General features: G+C 40.0%; 1 protein-coding gene across 1 annotated transcript; it reads right to left on the bottom strand.

Annotated features, from left to right (window-relative positions):
* On the bottom strand, positions 1-25,544 carry GABRR3 (gamma-aminobutyric acid type A receptor rho3 subunit). The gene is made up of 9 exons (XM_005422354.2): positions 25,387-25,544; positions 18,914-19,026; positions 10,703-10,770; positions 9,173-9,396; positions 6,953-7,035; positions 6,217-6,357; positions 3,458-3,610; positions 1,197-1,393; positions 1-303 (listed from the first exon to the last, which is right to left on the bottom strand). Exons 1-9 carry the CDS (start codon positions 25,542-25,544, stop codon positions 1-3), a joined length of 1,440 nt encoding a protein of 479 aa, XP_005422411.2.
* Positions 25,545-26,697: the final 1,153 nt, after the last annotated feature.

Genomic DNA, 26,697 nt, shown 5'->3' on the forward strand with positions numbered 1-26,697 from the left:
TCATATGTACAAACCCCAGTAAAAAAAGTTGAACACAATATATACACTGGGAAATATAATCCTGGAATAGGTGTCGATAACATGATTGTTCTGCAAAATAATCCTGCCCACGTTTCCCTTCAGAGATCTCTTCCTCTTCAGGCGAGGTGTGTCAGCATTGGAGATGTTGGTTTGACTTGCCCTGGTCTCATTCTCCTCACAGGGCTCTGGGAAGGGACTCAGGTCCATGTCCTCATCCGCGTCGTGGTAGCAGCCGTCGAAAGCCATCGCTTGCACTGCGTCCATGCTGTACATTCCTGAAGCCTGGCAACAAAGGACAGTTACTAGCAGGAGCCCTTGTGGCAAATCATAAATGAATAAACCATCAGTGTTGAGCATGTGGGGAACAGGGCTGTCCCACAGTATGGCTCTCTGTGGGGCCTGCCCCCCTGAGCGGGACATGAGCAAGGAAATGTCATCAAATGTCATAAAGCACACTTGTCTGCCTGATCATTGCCAGCTGCTGGCTGCCAATTCGTGCCTCAGCTCATGAAATAGAGGAATCTTACTCTCTCCTGTAGGTCTGTGTGGCTGGAGTTGTGGGAAATTACTTCAAACATTTCTGGGAGTAGGTTTTTGATGGGATTATCCAATCATGTGAGAAACATATGCATTCTTTCTGTGCTCTTCCCCTCGTGATATTCCAGCAAATGAGTTTACAGAGGGGATATTCTTCAAGCAAAGGTTTTTTTAAGTGAGAGCTTCACAGAAAGTAGATGTTTAACTTGTGGCTATTTCTGCTTCAGGCACACTTTTCTAAAAATTACCTTGTCATTCATCTGGTCTTGGGACAAAAAAACCCCAGGAAACAGGGAGGAATATCATATGAGGGCATGCTGAGGTCTATTTCAGAGACAGGAGAAATACCTTGATAGATAGGCATTTGAAAATAGAAGGAAGGTTATATTCCTCTGAGGGGGAAAAAGGGGGGCAAAAAAATATTCCTAACCTCTGCCACAAGGGAAGGGAGAGGAAGCACAGACCTTTCAGGATCTCAGAGAGGAGGACACTTTGTCTCCCTTCACCCAAGTGAAAAAAAAGTGAGATACAGAGTGGAGACAGAGATTGTTACTGTTCTGTTATCACAGAGTTGTACCAGGACTACTCTGTGGCTTGCATGATGCTTTCAGAAGGCAACAAAACACAGAGGGTTGTACCTTGCCCCTTTTTTTGAGTTGTTTTCTCTCTTCAATTGTGGTGAGATAGTTCACTGCTGCATACTCGATGACTGACAGGAAGACAAAAAGGAAGCTGATCCATAAATACACATCCACAGCCTTTATGTAAGACACTTGAGGCATTGAGGCACTTACTCCTGTCATGATGGTGGACATTGTCAGTACTGTAGTTATACCTGCCAGAGAGAAGAAAGAGGTTATCACAGTTCTGGCCAGCTGGTTCTGTTTCGCTCATCACCACTGCAGAGCTTTGTGAGGGAGTGTGATTGACACCCCCTTTAACTCCCCCACACAGGCTCTGGGAAGTGGAGTGAACCATGAAGGACCCATCACACACAATGCTGAGAGCACTAAATCCTCTCTCTGCTCAGAATGGTCACTGAGCAGCACAAGGAACAGGTTTCTGTGGCAGCTTTGGGCACTGCCACACACAGGTGAAAGCTGTGGCCATTCTTCACTTTCCAGAGCCAGGGCTGCCACTGCGTATTTTCTTGTCCAGGAAAATCACTAAAGAATCATTTTCCCTCCCAACACTTTCTCAAATTGTACTTCTTGAGAACAAATATAACTCCACAGCTCTCTAAAAGCAATCTAGCATAAAAATGCTACAGCCACTGAAACTAAGAAAAAATTATTGTTTGTCTCAGTGTGACCAAAATTTCACCCTCATCTTTTCAATCTCTGCTCTTACATCAGCTGTTCTCATTTTGGTTTGCTCCAGCTCAGGAAAAAAAAAAGAACACTCAACTCAGGCTCTGCTTTTAAAGAAATCAATGTAACTCTAGAAGACAGCACTGTCAGCTGAGTCTCTGCAGCCTTTCTCCAGATCTACACCAGTTCAAGTCCACTGGAACACACAAGAATTTCCCCCCTACCTCTCTGCAGCTTTTTTAGTTTGAAGGATGGAGCTTGAAATACACCATATAAGAGGAAATCAATTTATTTAATGTACATATACTCTAGGCCAAGGAGCTAGGCTTATTAAACTTTGTTGTTAAGGTTTCCTATAAATTATGTATGATTATGCTAATGAAATGTGCTTTATTCATGGAACTCCTGATGCATAACCTTCTGCAGAAATCCATACATAAAAAACATGATCAGCAAAACCATCTTGAGAACATTCAAAATTGCCTACTGAGAATTAAAAACTTATTTGTAAAGATGAAGTTAAATTTCTTCTAAATAAAAGGAATTCATAGATGCATTAATAAAAGTAGGTAGGAGGTACCATAATTTGTTTACAGATTAACAAAGAGATTTATATCTCATGTATTAATAGCTTTAGACTGTGCCAATAGAAAGGGATCTGAGTGGCTACAGTCCTATTTTTTCAGCTTGATATAGTTACAGAGAAAAATGAGGGCTTTTTCTCTTGTCTAAGAAATGTGGCAACACACAGCTGGCTTCTGGGACCAGCATCAGTGAGAAGAAAGAACAGGAGCTTCTGTATTTTAACCTGACATTTGCAGGACTGGTGCATTATGGTTGCATTAGATATCTTAACAAATTCCCATCAGATCTTCAGGAATCCTAATTTTTGAAAAAAATGTACTCACTTCAAAGCCATCAGCATTACATTCACAACAAAGACAGCCTTGGAGTGGCATCCACTGATTCACCAGTGAGAAAAAAATAAACTTCTATTACAAAACACTGTAACAGGTCCTCTTCCCCTGAGCTGAGGTGTTCAGAACTTACTTTTTGGCTTCCACAGGAGACTGTGTGCCTTGCACAGCTAAGACACCAAAGCAAACATTTCTAAGGTGTCCCACAATGAAAGGCTTTGGCAACTGTTTCCAAGTTGGTAGGAAGATAGTGAATGTTTCTTGAGAAAAAGAAGAGCTGCAGAGCTTTTCCATAGATTGGGCTACACCTAATGATCCATGGATTTGGGGAGGGATCTGACTGCCTGTTCCTACCTGTTACTTTGCTGGGAAGAGGGAAGGAAAACCCAGGTTTTGCAATTAAGTAAAATTCTATCAGGAAATCTGCAGAATCATCCCTTTTTGCTTTTGTGGTGTGTGAGCTGTTTCCAAAAATAGCAAAGCCAGTCTGAACAAACATCCCCTTTCCAAATGTAGAGACTGACTACAGGTAATGACAAGAGAAGTAATAACAGTGTTGTTCAGGCAATTAGCTGATCTTTTTGCTCATGTCCTGTGTAAATAAGCTAATGTAACTCCAAACCCTCCCCTCTCGAATCTATACCTCCCAAAGAATATACAGCAAAGATTTACCTAATGACACCCTGGCAGGAACAGCTCTTCTGTCAATCCAAAAGGAAACCCAAGACAGCATCACCATCAGCATGGCTGGGAAATAGGATTGTAGCACAAAAAAGAAAATATGTCTGCGGAGTGCAAAGTTGATAAAAAGTCGGTTGTACCAACCTATTGGGGAAAAAAAGGGAGAGGAACAGGTTGGGGGAGAAGAGAAGAGAGCTATGTTATTTGTGAGCTCTGTTTGCTGGCCCCTCCTTCTGGCAGGAGTGGTGTATCCACAGCAGGAGCAGCAAATGCCTCAGAAATCTTGCCAGCCCCTTAGTTTTACAAAGTGCTTTACAAACTGTCCATCCTCCTTCATTTATGGGAGCATCTCTAAAACACTCTGTTTTAACTGAGGCTGGGAAATTGAAAAAAACCAAATAGACTTGAGGTGAAACTGCCAGGACAATACAGACAGGATACAATTGTGCAGTGATGCCAACACCCTGCCTTCCCTGAATTACCTGACAAGAAGCAGCCCTTCCTTCCTGTTGTTTTTTTTTAATTTTGGTGGGAGCTGCCTGCCTGCCTGCCCAGCACTCACTTTAGAGGACAGGGTGCCATCTAGTGAATTTGGGGCGTGCTCTGCCTGTGCAGCATTGCATCTGTGCTGCACCTCCTGCCACGGCAGGGAAACCAGGTTTCAGGGAGGGGAAAAAGGCAGCAGTGGGTGCCTGCACAGCATCTGCCTGTCCAGGACAGACAGAGGCGTCTGTGAGCCTGTGCTGTGAGCCTGCCATCACAACGAGTGACTCTATAGAGAAGAACATATCAAAATGAACCCCAAATAATATTAAATGTTCTATTGTGTTTTCAGTTGTGGAGAAGGTTTTTTGCTTTATAGATTATTGTCTCTAAACTGGATTTAAATTGTTGCTCCTCTGGAGGTCTGGGAACTCCAAAAGCCCAAACACCACAGGTGTTGTTCACTGAGATTCACAGGAAAGAAGATGCAGAACCTGAAATGCAGAAAGCTGCTTTGTGGGAATGATGACTCTCATTAGAGTGGTGCTGTTTGTTCTCCACTATCATTTACTTGGAGGGTTAAATTTGCTTCCAACAAGAAACAAAAAAACAAGACAAAGTAGAACCTCCTGAACAAAACAAAACTTCAAAGCCAAAGCCACATGTAAGCCCACAAATGACAGCATTCTGATTACCAGATATGCTACAGGCATTATTCAGGTACTTCCCAGTGGTCCCTGGGACTTAAAAAAAGCCTTTGCTTTCACCTTTATGCTGCTGAATAAGCTCACCAACAGAACCTCTGCGTGTTCAGTGTAAAGTTACACTCTGCAAAGTCAAAGATGCTGTGAGGTGCTGCAAAGCCCTGGGTGCAGGGCCATTGTCAGTGTGCCCTGCTGTGCACAAGGCTCTCTTTGCTTGCCTTGAGTGGTTTTTGATGAGAATAGCAAGGCAGGAAGAAGCCAGCTGAACTCCTGGAACCCAGTCTGGTGGAAAATATCCCAGTCTCCTTCTGGCAACAAGGACAAATTTGATGCAGCTCTCAGCAAGACACAGTTATCATAGCAGGGTATCCACATGACAGTGGCCCTTGAAAGATGGAGCTCTGTTCTTAGCTCACACAGGAGCAGGAGATAAGGGTGAAGAACCTTACCAAGCTGTGAATTCCTCACTGCTTAGGCTGCATTATAATTTAAACTGGGATTTCTGCATTCAGTAGCAGCCACCACAAATTTGGATGGTCCTCTTTTGAAAACAAAAAGAAAATAATCTGTAAATAAAATACACTAAATAAATATATCTGCTGCTTTCTTTAAAAGCTTTTTTCCAAAGACTTGTGCACTTCATCATATTAAATGGAGTCATTTCTCTTTTATTCATATGTTTTGATATAAAGGGCAATAACCAAACTGAAATGAATTGACTCAGACTGTAAAGTACAATAGCAAGAGTGCTGTTTTCTTTGGTTAAAAACATATGGTTAGACTACTTACTTAGAGAATTGTTTCAAAATTTGTAATTTCATGTAAAATACAAGGAAAAAAACCCCACACCCTGCATGAAATCAAACAATGAACTCCTAAAGCCTTGTGCAGCTTTCCAGAAAGTACAGAGCAACATCTACAGGGAGAAATAAAAACCTGTCTGGGGCAGATCAACCTGAATTTAAACTATGTTGCACTGACAGAAAGGGAATTTTTTCCTTGCAACTTTATGTATAAACAAGGAAAATTAAGAAAATCATTAATTAGACCTGAACAGGTAATAGTCTCATTTGAAAATCCTCCAGTCAGCAGACTTTTAGTGATGTTACACAGCTCCAAAAGTGAGGATATTTTAGCCAATAAAACACACTGGAATTCCTCTTGTTTGCTTTCTAGTATCTGATCCTTTCAGATTTCCATTTTCAAGCTTTTCTGTATAGCCAGGACATAAAGATTCCTGTAAATTCAATACTCCAGTGGCTTTCAGAGAGGCACCATGATTTTGCAAGAGCTCATAACAGCACATTTTTGGTGGTTGTGCATTTTTTTCATGTTCTTAATGCCAGACACGAAGTTACAAGTATTATTATTGCCTTTTTGTTTCTAAAATAAAGTTTTATATTGGAAATGCAAAGAGAACCAAGGCCCCAGACTGACAAGACCTCATTTTAACAGATCTCTCAGCAGCCACTGTCATTTATTAGCAAAGAATTTGAATGTGAAGAACATTCTGCATGATTTTATCCTGTGCTTCTCTCTCCTGAGGAGAGGGGCTTACTATACCAGTACTGCTGTAAAAAGCAAGTCCACTGGAAGCACTGAATTCCTCAATGAAGAACTGGGAGAGGGAGATGTGCTCATCTGTGCTCAGGGACTTGTTTCCATGTTTCCAGTACAACATCAGATCATCTTCATTGTATGCATCTGTGAGAGAGCAGAAACTGAAGTTATAAAGTTACTGAAGTTAATCACTTCCCTTTCTTAGGGAGAGGAGACCATTCAGCCAATCTGGGAAAACCCCAAAGAGACATTTTTTCACACCAGTTTGCCAGTTGGCATGGAAAAAGTTTGCCAAGAGCATGTTCCATCTTGTTCCAAGTGCAGCCCAGACCTGTGCCCTGCCAGCAGCTTACAACTGAGGCAGGGGTGAAAATGCAGATGTTTCACAGTAACACAAGCACCCATCTTCATTTTTCCAACAAGTCAAATATTGACATTTTATTTTACTTTTAATCTGCACATTTTTTTTTTCTCAGAGAAAAAATCCTCATGTTTTTTGACAGATTTTTAGATTTAGGCCTTGGAATAAATAGCCAGTGGGAATAAAGCAGGGTGCATCATGGTTTTTCCACCTTCCCAAAGCTCACTGAGGTCTGGAAAGATCCCAAATTGCTTACAGTTCAGTATGTACATGCTGAAGGGTTCAGGTGATACATCAAAAAAGTGAAAGAGGTATTATGCACAAGAGGGAGTGATAGTAAGAATGTACATGTGAAGAACAATTAGGAATTAAACTTACAGCTTTCCAGTTCTAAAGAACAGTTCTGTGTGTCCAGAGGAAACCTACTGAAATCCATGAAGCACATAGCAGAAACTGTTATTCTGCAGAAAAGAACAGAAAAACAGAAATAAAACTAAAAAGTTAACACTTTCTTAGCTGTGCACACATCTTAGTACCAATCTGCTGTTTAGAATCCTATTGATTGAGGTTTTCTGCCCTTTTAGATGCTTCTAAAAGAGCTTCAGGATGGTGAAATAAAGTTAAATCAGTGAGAGACCATCTTTTTAAGAAAAAACATAAATAGATTTTATTATTAAATAAATTACCTTTGATTTTTAAACCTATATTTGGCCTGATCCTTCATTAGCCTTTCACACATTTTGGTTTAGAGGTTTACAATTACAAAGATTAACAAAGGGAGTTCACATTTCTTGACTTGATTTCTCATAGACTGAAGTAGATAGTATTACAGATTAGAGCAAGTATTATTCCAAGGGATGTTTTCCCAGCTAGAATGATTATAATATTTAATTTAAAAAGAGATTAGCTGCAATTTCTGGAAGCTTACTCTCCTCTTAAATGAAATGCTCTATATTGTAAAAAGCTTAAGGAAATCTAGGCAAAGCCTATTTCACATTCCACCTGCTTTTTCACAAAATGTTTAGAGGACAAATCCCCCTTTGTATTTAATAAAGAACTAAAAACAATTGAACTTGCTAGGGGCAGCAAGTTAAATATGGTAAATATTGCCAAATTTCCCTTTCCTGTCACAGCTTGCATGTCACTTGATGGTTAAGTTCAATTTTTCAGTTTTGCTCAAATGGAATCCACAGGAAATTCAGTGAGGGTTATACAAGTGCCCTTTGAAAACCTGGGCTCAGTAACCACACTGTAGCTGAATTTTTACAAATATAATACTTTACTGGCTTGAAATGAGATGCTAAGAGTGGGACATGCATACAACTTCCAACTATGGATGTTGTGTCCATCCTTCAGCTATTGGCTAAAGGACATGGGGAACAAGAGGAAAAGAAAGTCTATTTTAGCAACAGATCTGGATTTTGGTTTCACTTTGCTTCAATAAAACCCTGGATGCCAGGCACTGAAGAAAAACTGTGAAATATGCAGATTTATTGCATGTAAGTATTTGGAATTTAATTTACTTGCTACATGCAAAACTGGCAATACAAGAAAGGTGTTTTAAGGCACATCTAAGGAACAATTCCTGCTTCTCACTTGGAGAATCGCTGATACAAACCTTAGTGAAGTTCCTTAGTATAGTTCCTCTGATCCCTCCTTCTCAAGAATTATGGAAATTAATACAGCAATAAAAAGCACACTTCACCTCATTGTTCCTTACTGTCAGTGTGACTCTTGAACATACACTGCTTTAAAGTGGTGTACAGTTGTTGTGAGGATTTCTGCATGTCCTCATGACAGAGGAGATAAATTCATTAATTGTTGCAACAATTATTACACAGCCACAATCTCAAATGCTTCCATAAATCTTCAAACTGTCCAGACTGGATGAAATATCACTTCTGTGCTCAGGGCTAATTAGTACCAAACTGAATTTTTGCAATGCACAGGCCTCAGGTGCCTTACCCTAGGGGGAAAATTGCTACATTAAAACTATTTCTGCCACGTCATCCAAATCTCCTTCATACAGCAAAGCAGTAACATACAGGGGGAAGGGAGACACATTAATGACCTTGCTATTCCAGTTCTGGAATTGCTGTTTCACTTTCCAGTTCCTTTTAGTCCCACAACACTGGTGGTATCAGCACCAAAAATCTGCTCTCTGTGCCTATCCAGAGCCCTGGTTTGTATCACTGCCATGTTAACTGGTAAGCCAGAGTGAAAATAGCTGAGATAGTTTCAAAAGACTCAGGAAAAAGAATAAAACAAACAAAACTACCAAAATTATGGTTATTTGTTAATAATTTTGGGCTTTACTGTACTCAGTAGCAATACTGCTAGAGCCACTGGCAAGGAATTAACACTTGATAAACTCCCTTGACAGGAAACAATATCTGAATGATAGAAAAAAATACATTTTCAATCCTTAATGTATTTTCCCACTGTCGAACCAGTTTCCCATGATGTGCTGCCAGGGGATTAATGCCAGCCCAGTATGAGAATCTTATAATTACTTGCAAATATTTCCAGTCATTTCAATTACAGCCAATACATGACAACTGCAGCCATGGATGTTCTTAGGGAAGGGTATTTCCTCACCTCAGGCTGAAGAGGACATTGCCATCAGGGTACACTCGGAGCATGATGTTTTCCACAGTTGTATCATGGATAAAAGATCTTTTGGAGTGCACAAAAAACACATCAGGCACCCAGATCTTTTTTATCAGCCGTCCATCAAAAGTCATACTTTTGTTTTTGTTGCTTCGGAATGAGAGCCTCTCATCCTTCCAGTAGTGTCTGAGATATAAAGTCATTGTGAAGTCCTTTGTTTCATTTAAAATAAAAGGAGACAATACTTGTTTTAATCATGTGCAACAGAAAACACTACTAATTAATCAATTCAATCCAAAGATCAATTTCTTCTCTGCACATTATCTGAAAGATCCTTATTGAGAGGAACTAAGCACCACTCAATGAGTTTGAATTTGAATACTGATGAAATTTTGGTTGTTAGTCCTGTCTCTAGTGTCTGAGACTAAGACTTCATTTATCCTTAGATAAAGCTTCTACATAGCTCAGTGGTCTTCTGGATTGGGCCAGCTGTGCAGTCATAAAGAAGCTTTAAAGCCAGACAAAGGTAAATGGAAAAAATGTTTCCTCTGGAGATCTTCACAACCTTCTCCAAGAATGGACTGTGGTTCCCTTAAGGTTCCTTTACAAAGGGATTAATTGGAGTTCTTCACAAGCACTAGGTGAATTTTTTAAATCCATAAATCTGTTCATTTTGTACAAATGTTTTACAGGGGCTAAATTAATACATTTATTAATTAAATGCATCATAAAGAAACAATTCAATGAATATCATAAGAGTAAGCAGTTTGATAACTACATATTCTTTTAATATAAAACATTATTACAAATATTTTATGATCCTATTTAGAGAAACATCACAACTGCAAATATATTTGTGGGAAGAGATGGAGAGGATGCTGCAAAGCCAGTGTGAGCTTCTGCACAGCCTGAGTGCTCTGTGTTCACCTATATAAATTTTGTATTATTAGGCAGACACCATTTGTCTCAGTAGAACAATTGCTTCTGGTAAGAATACTGTGAAGGGACTTGGATCTTCCCCTGTAATATGATTTTATGGCCCTGTAATACAATTTTATGATTTGAGTAGTTTTGTAAAGCAGTGCAGGAGCTCATACTGACAGTATTAGTGACAATTGGGCTGAAGAATGAACAGCCTGCATTCCAGTACCACAGGCCCTAATTGCAGCGTCTCGTCCCCAGGACCACTTCTGGAACTGATGTTTCTCTTTCCATTTGTTATGATCACAGCTCCACCCATGCCACAATTATGAAATACTCAGATTTGCATAGGCAAAAGAAGCAAAGGACATGAAGCCTCATCATGCAATGGAGTTTTCAAACCAGAGCAGTGCCCACTCTGAGCTGTTCCCCTGGCCCAAGGAGAAATTCAACACTTACTAGTTTAAATGCATGCTTCAAGGCAAGGATGTGCTCTTTAGGGTTTGCTTTCTTTACCTACATTATTCTGTACATCCATCTGGATGTTTCTGAACCCCCTGTATTTTTACTGAAACCTTTTATTCCAGTTCTGCTCACCATGTCAACTTCAGAAATGCTGTCAATGCTCTCCACCTGCACATCAATGCCCACAGGTATTGGTGACCCTGCATGGGAACAAAAAGAGGCATGAGGAGCAAAAATCCATATTTTTAAATGGAAGACTGCTACAACAGCAGGATACAGAGAGTACTCTATCCCAGCACTTACTGCAGTCTCTCCACCTTAAAACACTGAATGATAAAAGGCAACAAAGTAAAACCTGCAGCTAAGCAGTTGTAAAAATAAGCACAAGATGTTCAGTGCTCTTTTTGCAGGCAGACCAGTTGTTTTTGGCACAGCAGTTTGGCCAGCAGTGGCAGTGTCCTTGTGATGCCACAGCTAATTAATGAACCCCTTGGAGTGCAGTTCAGAACTACCATGGGAAAATGCTGAGTAAGTACATGGAATACATCAAAGATTGCAAAGCTTTCTTACCACTTCCAATGCTTATTCACAAAATATTATGACTCTTTAGTTACTTTATCTTTAGTTACTGAGCTGTTTAAGGTTTGGTATAGCTGTTCATGAAAAAGCATTGCTTGCTCACTACCTCACAAGAGAAAAGCTGTACACATGCTAATCATGTTCTGTTACATCTGTTCTGTGTTGTGTATTTACTGAGTGCATTTTTGGGATTAAGTTACTCCAAATCGATTAAAAATTACAGCCAAATATGAAAATATTTCCACTCTTTTCAGTGTGAAGTATCAAGAATGAAGGATTTAGTTCTACATGGGTTATGTCATTCCACTAATTGATTCATCACTTCCTGACAGGGGAGGAAGAGAGGAGCATGCATATATGCATATACACACCACCACCCCAAGAATATTCTGCTTTTGGCATGAAAATCAGTAGTAATTATTGTACACAGGATTCCAATCACTTCTGTCAAAAATAGCCAGCTAAAATATTTTTAAATACACATTTCAAATAACCAGTTAAAAACATGAATACAGGGAAGTCTGAACAGCAACAGATTTTCTAACTTGTCTTTTTCTTGTCTTTTCCTTTTAGCCCTGTCAAGCCAAAATAGTCCAAGAACATCACTCTTGTGATAACCAGCCACAATATTGTGTCCCTTTTTGGAATTATCCTTAAAATAGCAGCCTTCGAGGATTACACAGCTGCCTCCAGTTCTTACCAGTAAAGATCTTGAACTATTTCAGAGGTATTTTTAAATCTGGCTCTGTAATCTCTTGATTTTACTTGTCTTTTTTTAATGGGGAGTCTGTCCCTGCACAGAACAGATGAAGATGCATTGTGCATGGGAAATAAAGGTGAGATGTGCTCAGATTTAGCAGGGCATACCAGAAAATATTTAGGCACTGACAAGAGCTGGGCTCTTTGGCTCAGAAATCGTGTCTCTCTCTGAGAGGAATGCCTCCCTCAGCCTCTTGGCCAAAGCCCAAAAAAAGATTCAAAAAAGGAACTCTAGAGAGCAAAGTTTGTTAGTAAAACACCAGGCAGCACTTGGAAAAATGCTGCTTCTTCTGGAGAATAGACACAGGAAAAGACAGCTCCTCCAGAGGCTGATGCACAAAAGTATCAATGAATATATTCAGCCAGACTCCTTCATACAAAACAACAGAATTTTCTATACCTCTCTTAAACTAGTTTTGCCCACTTCTTGCTTTGTCTTGATCACAACACAAAAATAGTTTATTTACACTAAATACCAGCTTGTACCAAACACTGGCATAAAAGTGCCTGGTTGTAATCTGAGTCATCTTTTCTGTATTCCACTGAAATCTTGTAAACTAAAAACAGGTTCAGCCAAAGTAGAAGTCATTGTGGAGTTTATATCTGATGTGAGCATCGCTCACAAAAGGCATTCACACATCATTTAAATGCAAACAACAATTCATTTTCAATTATGTGGGTGGAACAGGAGGAGAGCGGGAGCAGCTCTCAATGTCAAGAAAGGTTTTACCAGTTCCTGAGTCAAGGACAAATCTAAAGCAAATAAAGTTAAATGTCTCCCATCAGCATCCTTCAGGCAAACAAGGAGCTAAGCACAAATCATAACCCAGAATCAGACATCTGACTTTCTAAGCCATGTGTCGTGAGGAAAAGGCTTTTCTTAGTGACTGCTGCTCCAAGTGTGATGATAGCAGTTCTAGTATTTGTTGGAATTTCAAAAATTACAGACAATTTCTTACCCAAAAAATTTCTTACCCAAACAAACATTATTCCAGCGTGGGCAAAATTTCCATCAACAATTCAGCTCCTCTGGGCAGAGAGTACAAAGGAACTGGTCACAGAACTGGAAATCAGTGGCAGCTTATGGTTATGTTGGTTGCATGCACACAAACCAAAGTGCCACTTATCCATAAATACACACAGAGACACCTGATTCTTTGAAAGGACAGCCTGTGCCACACTGGGAACTACTATAAAAATATGCTGGTGGTGACAATAAATAGCATAAAAGAAATCAAAACCTATGGCCAGGAGAAATACAGTGAACAATTCTAAAGTGAACTGAATAAAAAGGGAACTGTTACAATTAAATTCATTCCTGATTAGGTAGAAATGCAAGAAGTGTGAAACAGACTGCTTGAGAAGAGATTCCTCTTCTCTGTCTGAAGAAAGACAACAACCTTACTCATGATGCTTAGTGAGAAAACACTGTCCAGTCTAGCATTCAGCACAGAGAATTATTAAATCACATCCCCTACCCCAGCCTTGATCCATTACTAACAGATCAGAGCAGTTGCAAATATTTCCTTCCTATTCTGACTCTACTTTGGCAACAAATGTAAGTAGATAATAAAAGACAGTAAAGACTGCACCGATATGCAGCCCTGATCATGTGCTGTTCAATTTTCTCATCTGGAGCACTTCAATATCATTGTCACTAACACACCCAACAAGACACCTATTGGCCTCAGTCTGGTCTAATCCTTCATGGTTTTTGGGAACACTTGTGTGTGTGATTAAAAATCAACTCCACTAGAAACAGGGATAATTAGCTATTGGGAACAGGCTGCTAGGAACTGTAATTTCTTCATCCCTTAGATTTGTTTTGTCACAAGAGAATGTTTTTTATTAAAAAAAACATAATTACAGTAAGATTTGAAAAGGTTGCTAAACCAGCCAAAATAGGAAAGCAATTCATCTACCTCTGTGTCTGCACCACAGCTTTCTCCCTGCTAGATTGAGAATTTCAATCACTGGCTGACCATCAGACATCAGCATCAAATTCACTTTAAAAAAAAGCAACCAGAGCAAAGCTGTGGTTTTTATTTCCCAGTTTGACAAAACTGGGGATGGCAGAGAGGATTTTGTTATTAAATTGAGCAGCTTCAGTTGCTTCTGGAGGGTCACTACAAATCATTATTTTAGAGGGATTAGTGATTTTCACAATGGAGGCTCCACAGATTTTCAGGATAATTACTCCTCAGCAGAAAAAACCAGCATTGTTTTCAGACAGGTTTCACTTCATGCAAGCCATTGCCAGTCTTTTATTTTAAAGGTTTAAGCATAGCAAAAGAATTCCTTGATGAGCATGGAATTTTATTAATAGATAGTACATCAGGCAAATTCTGTAATACCCTTTCTAGAAGGGATATTACGTAAAAAGGCTATCCTTTTAGCATTTTGGGATCCATTTCCACAGTACTAATGACTGCTTTAGTGAATGCTATGATATTTTTATAATAGCCAGACCTTTGGGCATGCAACAGATTGCACCTGAAGATCCGTGGGATAAATGTTGAATTTAGAAACAACTGTACCCAGTTGGCTTTGTAGGAGTATATGCTGGGAAAAAAAAAAGGAAAAACAGGAAGGTCTAGAAAAAACTGCCAGTAGGAGATAGAGACCAGGGGAGAATTAAGATCTGTAGGTGGATTTTGTTCTAAAAAAGAGGAAGAAAACTGGATAGAAATATAAACAAGCTCAAGGGAGGTGAAGCTTTGTGGATTTTTTAAATTTCTTCTGCCAATGACAGGAACAGGAGAACTACTGGCAACAGTATTTTCTTCCTGTTACTACTGCGTTTCTTTCTTATTTATGTAAGAAACGAAGGTGGTCTGGTATGAGCAGTAACCAGCTCTTGGAATGGAAGACTTAGCAATGTGAAAGAAAAAAATTCAGTGGAAGACTATTAGAGGTCTTTCAAATAATCAATATATTTCCTCTCCCCTCCTGTCCTGGATCCCCAGCTATTCCTTCCAGTAAGAGGTGATAAAAAGCCATTCCACTTTCACCCATGTGAGTCTTCACCAGAGGGAGAAGACATTTCTCATCTTTCAGGGAGAGCTGTGGTGCAAAAAAGAAAAGAACTTAGGGGCAAAGAGCTGTTAGAATTGCAGCACTTTTTGAAGATACACTGGGCCATATTTTCTTCCCTTCCCTCCCCCCTTTTTCCTTCATATATAATATATTATATTATATTATCATATATTATATATAATATATTATGTATATATATGTATTACACATATTTTATATTTTGAAGAGGGAGGAAGCATAAAGGGGGAGTGATATAATAGGATTTCTGATCCTCTAAAAATTCAGAATGAGGATTATGTTTAATTGCAGATTGAGATGCAAATTTTCAGGAAAGACTGATACCTCTTGACCAGCTCAATGCTGCTAAATTATTTTCATCATTTCTAACACTTGCCTATGTTATTATCTTCTATATTGGTTGAAAAATAAGAGATCATCAATTTTAAAACTTTAACTAACACACTTGTAATGTAGGAAACTACAGGTCCTTAAGACACAAGGTAAAAGAAAAAACAATATATATATATATAAACAATATATAGACACATATACACACATGCATGTGTTACTTCCACCAGTACTTTGAAATAAGATAGTTCAGAAAATAAAAATATGTAGATAAATAGATGTATAATAGGGGAAAAAAGTGGATTTAAAGGATTTCTATGGATTTGCTCTCAGACCTCTCTCAACGTGGAGTTTTGGCTGCTATGGCAGTTTGCATTGTGGCCCTCAGATCTGAGCTGTTACAAGTCAGGATATGCTGAGAAGTCTCATTCATTGTCTGTGCTCACCCTTTCTTGCTGAGTTTAAAACTTGGGGATAAGCATTCCAAGAAGTGCTGGCAGCATAATTTAATTTCTTACATTTTCTCCACTCCCAGTTTAATCTGCCTTCTCACTTCCAAGCCATACAAGACCATGATATTACACAGAAGGCAACAATCAAACAACCACAACAAAAAATTAGGAAAAGGAAAAAACACCACCAGCTTCCATCAACAACTCAAGAGCCTGGCTTAGGGAGTAAATACAATGCAACAATGGCAAGTTTAGATTTTTAAAGTTTGAGTGCACTGAATTGTTGGTTTGCCTCACTTATCCTCACTGTATAATGAACTGCAAAGTAACATTTTTAAAGAGTAAGATCAGCTTGCCAGCAGTTGCTGGGTTTGCTTCATCTCAATGCTTTATGTTTCTCTGGCTTTGCTCTCTGATCTGCTAATAAATGGACAATGTCAGGACTAAATTTTAAAATTTACAGTCAGAGATTCAAATTCTGATTGTGCAGCTGCAGTGGCACTGCAATCAACAGAAGAATGCCAAAATACCCTCATATAAATGGCAGCAGAGTTGTATTCATTTGGTCAAAAAATGGATCTCTCACCTCCACAATTATTTCCAGTAACACTGCAGCCAGTAGCATCAGTGTCCAACAGTTCTATATTTATTTCCCCCACGTTTTTCCCTGTGCATGTTTGCTCAGTTTACAAATCAAATTCAGCATGTTTTCCCTCTGTTTTTTCCTTTGTACAGCTTAACTGTAGGTACTAAAAATTCTGGGTCCTGTGGTCTGCTCATTTACATGGCATGTGTTGTGCTAAGTGAAATCAAACAAACCTCTTAGATTTAAGAGTTCCCTGAACTGAGGAATCTGCAGCAGCATGAATTTTTTTGCTACCTTTTCTCCTAAACTGATGCAAAGGGTGACTGACTTTCTCAGGCAAAGGGACACAGTGGAGCCAGATCAACAAAATCTGTCATTCCAACTCCCTGACATACCCAGAAAATCACAATGGGGTATAGGAGAGGGGGAAAAACCTGTCCCACTTCTACAGGTAAAGAATAAATACTTGTTTTTCATCCAGCTTTCCTGATCTGGTTTTTTGTTTTTGCAAACTGATGCACAGGGCTGAGCTGAATAAATCATGTGATGTGGCATGTGACAGATACAAGCCCCTCATGAGTCACAGTACAGAGCTGCTTCATTAAATTTGATGAAAACAAACCCAAGATTTCACCTGTGGTAACTGCACAAAGCCACAGTGCTGTAAGTCTCAGTGCAGTTCAGGGTTCTGTTGTAACTGCTGTGGCAATGACTGCACAATGAGATCTCTAATTTCTCCCTCTCCTCCAGGTAAGTTTCCTCCTGCTGCTCATTTAATCATCATTGTTCTTCAGAGAAACCCACACCCCGTGTCTGCTGTCATAAAGTAATCCTGAGGATGTTATTCAGATTCAAGTTTCTGTAGAGAAATTTGTCCACTGATGAGGGCACAATTGTGTGTTAAATCTCTGCTACTGCCTTATGAATACCAAGCCACTCCTTATTACTGCAACACCACTGGAATCAATGGCAAAACAGGAACTCTGGAGTATAAATTTGAGATTGACACTCATTTCACTGGGACTTTTTTCACTCTGTGCTGTAAAAATGCCAGTGGATCTGTTTTAGTCTAAGAGAGATTCACATTCACATATTAAGGGAGTTCTGAAAATTTGGAAGTGTGTGAAGAAGAAGGTGCTTCCCCTGCCACTGTGGCATGTGGGTGACAGAGGAGAAGCAGAGCTGAAGCACTCTCCTCCTGAAAGCTATTTCTGAAAGACAGGAGTGCAGCTGAAATCACAGCCAGAGCAATGTGATGAGTGAGAGGCCTGTGCAGTGAAGTCAGTGGAAAAACTACAGCTGGCGTCAAGAGGAACTGAATGGGCTCTGTGAAGAGTCATCTACAAAAAAAGGACAAGGAGAAAAAGCCTGGGTGTGAAAAATCCTCACTGCTCATGGAAAATTACAACTGCCAGATCACAGGGTATGTTCTCAAAGCTGCTTTTATGTACATCATCAATACTGGTTTCTGGCATGATCCAGTGATAAAGGACATCCCAAACTCTGTCTGCTTTCATGGATATGCTACCTTCTTTCTGAGGTGACGCTCTCAAAAATTTAAATTCCTTGTAAGGTAACAAGAAGATGTTCAGATTAACAGATATTAGACAAGACAGGTATTAGGCAGGAGGAAATCTGAATTTCTGTTGCCAAGAAACAGACTGTATCTCAACTATTATTCAAAACCAGTCAAGGTTTTTGCTGTCTGACAAGACATCATTTCTATGGCAACAAGAAACCCTTTCCCATTCTCCCAGTGCATCCCAAGATGCTTTCCTTATCCACTCTCCCTCCTGGCACAATCAGCAGGCCCCAGATCCCAGCAGCTGGAGTCAACAAGAGCAGCTCCCCAGACCTCAGCTTGCCTCCCAAATCTGTGTTTGTCTACACCACTGATTATTGGTCCTCATATATTTCCTTTTGGCCTCATAATCCAGAGCAGTCCAGTGTAATTTTCATGAATCATGAAAAGGGAAGTGGTGACGCAAAGGCTCAGACAAAGCTTAGTAGTGGGGCAGCTCTCTCATTTTCCCTTCCATGAAGGAGAGTCAAAATTGAATCCAAACTGTGAACATCCCATTGATCCAGATGCAATTTAGTTAAATGAACAAATAATCATCATAGTGCCCAACAAGACAGAAACAATATCATAATAACCTGAAGGCCTGTGGGTAGTTGTTGGTTGGTTTGGTTTTTTTTAATTTTGTACACAGCAAACAGATTTAGGAACTGATGGTTCATTTCAATCTCTCAAAACAAATCTGATGACTAAGTAATTTGCTAATTGCTACTAGACTGTGCAGTTTACAGGGATACCTTAATCATTGTTCTCAAAGAACCTTATTCTAATACTATTTTTTACTTAGTTCTGTAAAGCAGACAATTTGAGCAGTTTCTCCTATTGATACACTAAACACAGAGAAGCCCCTTGTCTTTGACTATTTCTTCTTTATTTCCTGAAGTACAACAACTGAGCTGTGCTGCCATTAAGTCTGCCATTCCATCTGAAATTACAAAGTTCAAGTAAACTCCCAGAGAGAGGATAAGCTCTTACCCAGCCCAGTGCAGGCATGTGCTGCTTACCTCCAAATCCAGGTCTCAGAGCAAAGTCATGGTCCTCTATGTGAAGAAGCTGCTCAGTTTTGAGTGGTCGGACCTTCGTGCTGTCAAGTTTCCTCATTTTAATTTCTCGTTTGCTATGTTTAAATTAAAAAAAAAAGAGAAACTTAATTTCTTTCTGCTGCCCTGACATTCACAGTGCTAGTCAAATGAAATAGGGACGTGGGAATACTGGGCAGCTGAATCTGGAATGTTAAGGGTAACAACTGTGCTAATAAAGCTGGAGAAAGATATATTGGGAGGGGTTGAGAAATGAGGTAGGAGGGTGCCCAGGTCCATGAAGAACACCAATTGTTTATAAGAAGTCCCAGGAAGAACTACTAGATCCTCTGCTGCTCTCCTCAGAGATTGTAGCTATCATTATACAAGAGAATAGAGCTGTTTAAAGTTATTATTCACATGAACACTTGCAAATCAAACTTGGAACTAACACCACATATCCATGGTTTAACCACTTCATATATTATCCATACTACAGAGACAATTATTCCTTTTTTAATAAATGTGGGTTTTTTCCTAGAAGCTCAAATGAGTCAATGATTTTTTGTGGAAGGACTGAGAAAGGTTGATCCTGGATCTAGGGACTTGCAGGGGGACTGGCTTTAAGTGGTAAGAGAGTAGGTTTAGATTGGATTTCAGGAAGAAATTTTTTCCTGTGATGGTGGTGAGGCACATGTTGCCCAAGAAGCTGGATGTGGATGCCCATCCCTGGAAGTGTTCAAGGCCAGGTTGGATGGGGTTTTGAGAAACCTGGTCTAGTGGAAAGTGTCCCTGCCCATGGCAGGGGGGTTGGAATGAGATGATCTCATGATTTTATGTTCTACTGTACACATTAGGAACATCTTTCTCACAGAAGTGTTCTCATGGGAATGTATTGCTTGGCCAGGTTTTGAGATTCCTTTCACTCAGGGTATTTTAAAATAGGTCAGATATTTACTTGCAGGAATGACTTGAATACAGCTGCTTTGCCACAGGCAAGGGACTCTCCCTAGACACAATTTCTTTCATGCCTTCTGTGATTCTCTGGGACTTTGCTGTGAGCAACTGTAATTATTACTTTTGATTGAATGATAGAAATGTGTTCTGAAGATTGGCCTTGTAGTCAAACACTGCTTAAGGCAAGGTATAGAATACCTTAGGATAAGGTGTATGCCTCTATTTACTTATTTTTGTCCTCCCTCTCACTTTTTTCTTAATAAAGAAGCCCAAGGAATTACTTCTACGTTACAGAAATGATGAGGTGGCTGCTGGGCTACTCAGAATTGTTGGGCTTGAACAAATTCATTTACCTTAGTATTCTTGAATGTCTCTGGCAGTGCTGTCTGAATCAAATTACCAGGGCCATCAGAAGGTCCATGAGGCATTTCAAATACAGACTTTAGTTTTCTGAGTATGAAAATCATGTGGATGGTGAAATGCAAGCCCACGCTTCAGAGAATTAAAATCACCACAGATCAAGCCTGCATCAGGGTAGAATGGGCAGCAGAACTGAACAGCTGCAATGTTCTACATGAGGAAATTCTGCTGCCTGGAATCCAGGAGAGGAGAAAATGATGAATTATGTTCAGAATGCCATGGCACAGCTAATACAGTTGAGAAGCATGAGGTCATTTGTCATCTGATGTGCCAAGGAAAATGCCTGTTTGATGCTCCGAGGATTTCACTGGAAGAAGCAGGCTGGAACTGATCCATCTATTACAACTCCTCACTAGAAGCAGGTCTGTGACTGAGGAAGACTTTCCCTGGACAAGAGAGGCAAAATATAAGCTACCAGGGCAGGAATTTTCTACTTAATAAGCCACTGGGAAGAGATCTTCTGGAATTTTAAACCACAAAGCTATTTGGAAGGAACATGGCCTGCTAACTGCTCAAATAATGAGCTTAAGCATGCTGAACAGATTCTTCCACTCCTGCAAAGTATTTGGAAGCCTATGGAAGTAGTTATCATGCATTGCAGAGGCCATCAAAAAGGGATAACAGCCCCCAAACTGGGAAATCACTTTGCTGATAAAGCAGCAAGAGGGGTTGCAGAAAAGGGCATTCTTGCAGTGGTACCACAGAAAGAAATAGATTTGTCAGAGTTTACCCCAAAATATGATCAGAGGGATCACAAATTAATTAACTTTCTTGAGGCTGAGATCAAAGAAAGTGGGTGGGCTGTTACTCCAGCAGGACAGGTTGTAGTTCCACCTCTGCTCCTTTGAGAAATAGCCCAGCAGGAGCATGAGAGTACCCACTGGGGAACAGAAAATCTTTTAAAACATCTGAAGAAAGTAGCAATAGGGAGAAGAATGATTGATATTGTACAATCTATACCAAGCAAGTGTGAAACCTGTTGTAAAAACAACCCTGACACAAGCACAAGAGTTGTGTTAGGGGTAACGAAGACAGGAGCTCTCCCAGGAATTACTGGCAAATAAATTTTGCTGAGATGCCACACAAGAAGGGATGGAAATCCACTGGGACTGGTGGATCCCTTCAGTGGATGGCCTGAAGCTTACTCCTGTCACACCAACACAGCAAGGGAAATACTGAGAGCTTTGCTCAATCATGTCCTTCCAAAGTTTGGGATTTCTTTGGGAATGTCACCAGATAAAAGACCACATTTTGTTGCGACAGTAGGTAGCAGGATTCTGGGATTTGTGGTAACCACATATTTTCTGTAACCATTGTTTATAGTTATGATTTTCCAGAATGTGCTATTCATAGTTCACCAATAGTGTGAGAGAAGATTCCTAAGGCCAATCAGGCCTTAGGTCCACCATTGTTTCTATAAGAACTGTAGATTTCTAATAATAAGGTGCCTTTTCATGCCTTGTGAATCAATCCTTCCATGGACAGCCTGCCCCAGAACTTGACAGCCCTTCTGAGGAAGAAATTTTTGTGAAAACATTAGCAGATAGTTTTGTGAAACCATTAGAAGAGAGATGCACCTAAGGACAGGAAATCTTTCCTTACCTAGCTGCAGCAGCAGTAACAAAGAGAACCCTGGCATTGGTGTAGATCTGGGCAATGATAAAAAGTTATTGGTCTCAGTGAGGCACATGCTCAAGAAACTACTGCTTCCACTCATAGCTGTGCTTCCCACAGCTGTATTTCAGACAAGGGCTTATATTATGTAAATGAAATGGCAATCTATAATTACATTCCAAAAGAGGTCATTAAAAGCACTTGAACTGTTTCAGATCACATAGGGAATTCATTCTTGTTGGTACTTCTATATTAAATAATTGGGAGCACTAACTTTTTGGCTGAATACTATTGCATGGACCTTGGCATTGGCCAGAGTTCTCAAAGAGCAGTTAGTCACTGCCTACAAAACCAAAGCAGCTAATTCAGAATATATTAACAATGGACAAAGACATGTCAGGCTTTTAAAGAGAAATTTAGCTGCTCCTACCTAGCCTTGAAAACCATTAGCAAATGAAAGGCTAAAGGTCTGCTCAAGGGTACTTAGATAATTTTTGGTTAAGGCATTTAATCACTTAATGTCATCAGCATAGCTCCATAAACCAATGGCATGAGTGGTTCGTGTCCCATCTGGTTGTCTTTAACTTACCAGGCTATCAAAAGTTTATGCTGGTTCAAGGAGGAAAAGGACAAGTTCATGGAAAAGAAATCCACTGAAGATCACTAAATCTACAGAAATTACATCCAACACAGGATGGTGCTGGAGGAAATTTGGTGGCTTGGTACAGCTGTGAATATTAGGAGAAATATCTTATATGCCCTGTCCTTATTCATCCAAGGTTGTACTTGCAAGCCCTTGTTGTAAACTCAGTATAGTACAGGGATCCCTGGAAAGATCCTGCTTGGCTGTTCTGTTTCAGAGCTCTGCTAATGATATGGTAAAAGTTCTCGTAGGAAACTAGAGAAAGGGTTTTTTTTTTCCCCTACCATCCTTTCATATTCAGAATTAAACTAGGTAAGTTTATGAGAAGAATACTATTAAGGTGCCTTTTGTGAAAAGAATACACTGGATGTCATGGCCATAAGTTTCTTTCCAACGTTGTGTCCCCAGGATACTCTGGCTAATACTAAATCAAAGGTATCCAAAAGGTAGAAGTTACAGAAATCCTATTCCAAGGGGAGTCTGTGGGGTACTCCAGCAGTGTGACCTCTTAAATGTTTAAATACATTCATCAAGCCTTGAAGCCCAGATAAATGAAATAATCAAAATTGCACAGTTCTCTCTCGTATACATGAAAATGCATTTCTAATTGTTCAGTAACATCAGCAATATGTACTAAGAAAAAACCTAATATTTTGACAATCAAATGTTTTGTTCTTTGCTGTAGGAAATGGACTATGAGAATAATCGCTTTCTCATGTACTTTTGGTTAATGCTTTAAAATCTTCTTTACAGGAGAATGCAGACAAACAGCTTTGGAGGGAGAATTGGGTTACTCTATTAAAACAGTGGAACTTGTAGGTTAAGTAACATTTTCACATGGGATTCTTTTTAAAAGGCCACCCATTTAACCAAGGCCATCTGTCAGCTGTGTCCCTAATAACTCTAGCACTGGCTGAAAGATTGTTCCCCAGAAAGAAAAATATACTGGTGGAAAGTCAGACCCTGATGCAGTGTACTGAAGGATAATGCAGCCTTTAGAACAAAAGCAGAGAATGAAACAAAGAGAAATTAAACACGTTTGGATCCTTTGCAGAGAAAAGCTGATTTGCTGCTGTTAAGCTTTGGGATCCTGTGTGGCTCAGATTTTGCACTCTTCTTCCCAGCTCAAAATCACCAGGACCTTGGAAATGAGGATGTGGGATGCCAAGGCTGGCCTTGTACACAGAAAACAGCCACACCAGGCAGCAGCAGATGGATTCCTCCTGGTTCCTCTTCTTCCTTTCTGATAACACACTTGTGCCTGTCTCCCAGGATTGTCACGTGGATTCATTTGCATGTACCAGTAAAGATCTGTGACGATGCAGAGGACACTGTGCTAACTCTGGTGTTGCAAGAGGATTGTCATCAGGATGCCACAAAATTTCCTGTCTCTACCACCAGGTTCCCTCCTGCTTTGTGATTCTTTATGTCAACAGTGGAGCAACTGCTCTCAGCTAAGGCAGACCAGGATAAATGCAAACAGCAGCAGCACATGCTCCCCCCTCTTACCACAGACAAAAGTGTAGCAGCTGAGCTTAAAACAGACGTTCCTTGCCACTACCACAAACAAGGTATTTTATTCTCTTTCCATTTGATTCTTAACTGCTTCCTGAAACTGGCAAAGCACCAGATGAAATCATATGTTGGCCCTGTGGCTAGTTCTGCTTATTTTCTTTGTTATTACAAATAATTGTGCACCAGCACTTAGACTGTTTGAAACATCTGGCTGAATAGCCATTCTTTTCATGAGCTTTTGGCTTGCACCAAACTTGGACCCATAACTTTGAACAGAAACCCAGAAGTCCTGAGTGACACAGCACCTCTGGGCACCTCTGTTGTGTCATCTCTTACCTTGCATTGCTAAACAGGATTTTATCAAGACTTGGAGGGTTCCAGAGATATTTCACTGCTGGCTGATTGCATGAGAAGTGATACAGGAGGTTAACAGCTGTACACCTGCTGCAAGGCATGCAATTTGAGGGGGGGAAAAACAGCTTAAACATATCAGAGGAGTCCAATTATGTTACTTTTCTTCAAAATGTGATATTGTACAAATAAACTATGAGCTCCCAAGAAAGAGGAATTTTTCTTGGATTATCACTGGCAGCCATTGGTCTGTTCACATAGTATTAGATTAATCTAGAAACAGGTTGAGAGACTTCACATGGCAGATGTGAGCTGCCTTCCTGGGGAAAAGCTCTGACACTTTGCCCAGAAATATACAGGTAAAAACCTCTCAATCATTATTCATTTTCAACCAGCTACTCGACTGAAAGGCCAAGAACAAAGACAATCTTCAAGGTCTAAAAGCATTAAATATATTCCAGAAAGGGAACACGTTCCATCATCACTACAAATAAAGCACAATTCACCTCATTTAATGCCATAAAAAAGTCTTCTGTAGCTTTATAGTGTAGCTACTCTGCTGTTTAGGTAATGGAAGTCACTTTGTAAGACTGGCATAGGACTTTGGAAGGCATTTCTGCTTCTTGTGATGGGAGTTAGAGGGCAAGAATACTTGAACATCACAGCAATAATCTGGTAGCCTTTTATCACACCAGGTAAAAGAGCTGTGTGTAGATGTGAGTGGGTACATAACTGCATATTTATGAGACATTCATAAAATCACGATGTGAAAGGTCTGGTTATGAAAAATTAATTAATATTTCACCATTTCTGTTTTGGGAACATCCTATCAATACTATGCAAACTATAAACCCAGAAACTGGAAAAATAGGACAGCAAACCAAAGGGGTGTGCTGAAAGGTGGCTGACAACATGAAGTTTACCAGATGAGCAGAGACAGATAAAGTTTATTTCTTACCTGTTATGTTTTCTTGCGAATGACATTTGTTGCCGACGATGAAGACGGTGATGCTGACTGTGAGAGCTGTGTAGCACTGCTGTTGGCCATAGGCAGGTGAGGAACAGAAGTTTCATGACCAGGACCATCTCTTCCAAAAGAGAAATGCACCTGATCATCCAATCCACCTTGCTGACTTCTTATTTGTTAGTGTTTTTACCCTTTAGAAACAGCATAGCAGACAAAAGATGCACCTGAAGCAAGGCATCCCTGAAGAGAGAAGACCGGGGCATCCCAGTTCTGATGTCCTCGCCGAGTTCCCCTCGTATTTTGGCAAATCATAAACATTCCCTCAGCTCTACATCCCTGCAGCATCTGCTGTCCAACCAGAAGCACCTTGTTTTCAGCACTGTGGTAGGTAGGGCAGTTTGCCTGGCCAGGCTGCTTTGCTCTGATCCATTGCTGCCTCTCTTTCAGCAAAGGCGCGGGTTTAAATTCTCCATCACCCGCTCAGTAACCTCCTCGACATAGCCTGTGCAGGCAAAGTGATGTCAAACATTTAATCCCCCTTAAATCCCACACAAAACCATACAAAAATCTGCTTTAATGACAAAGGTCTCTAAATTAATCTTGCTTTCTATATATGTGTGTGTCTGCTCAAAATCATCTTCTGCACAGATCAAGCCCTTTTGTTAACTGGCTACATTGCCCTGTCTTCCCAGCCATTAACATCAATTCTGGCTCTGTCAGCTGCCAGCATTTTGTCAGTACACACACACTTCCTTCTGAACACAACAACATCACAGTACAAGCCCAAACTAAAAATGAACTCCTGTTTTCATATTCCCCAATACCAGAAAATACTATTTCTCCCCTCTCTTTTTTCTTCTTCTTTTTACTAAGCTCTGCAGCTATTTAATTCACCCTAAATTTACAAGGTATGTGGCATGTCTAAGACCCAGTAGCCTTCTACCAACCCTAATTTTATCTTTATTTCACTTAGCCTGCCCTACCTGCTCAACAGAAGGTTGAATTGCAAAATATTTTACTAACAAAATGTTGCTTAAGCAATAACTTGTACATGGCAGCTAGAAATGATGGTAAGATTTCTCAGGGGCTTAAAACTTGACAATATTGGGAACACATCTTCTTAGCTGACGTGGTCAAATTTATCCTCTTCAAGCCATCAGCAAGTTCAGTTGTTATTAAAAGTGATGGCATACATTTCTTTTTCTTTATCTAAAAATCAGATATTTGAAACTGAAAGATCAGGAAATGGAATATCCCACCCCTACCTGGCAGTTGGAGGAATAATTTGGGTCTCCTAGCAGG

Source organism: Geospiza fortis, unplaced genomic scaffold (assembly GCF_000277835.1).
Source record: "Geospiza fortis unplaced genomic scaffold, GeoFor_1.0 scaffold72, whole genome shotgun sequence".
In the NCBI taxonomy this organism is placed as follows: Eukaryota; Metazoa; Chordata; class Aves; order Passeriformes; family Thraupidae; genus Geospiza; species Geospiza fortis.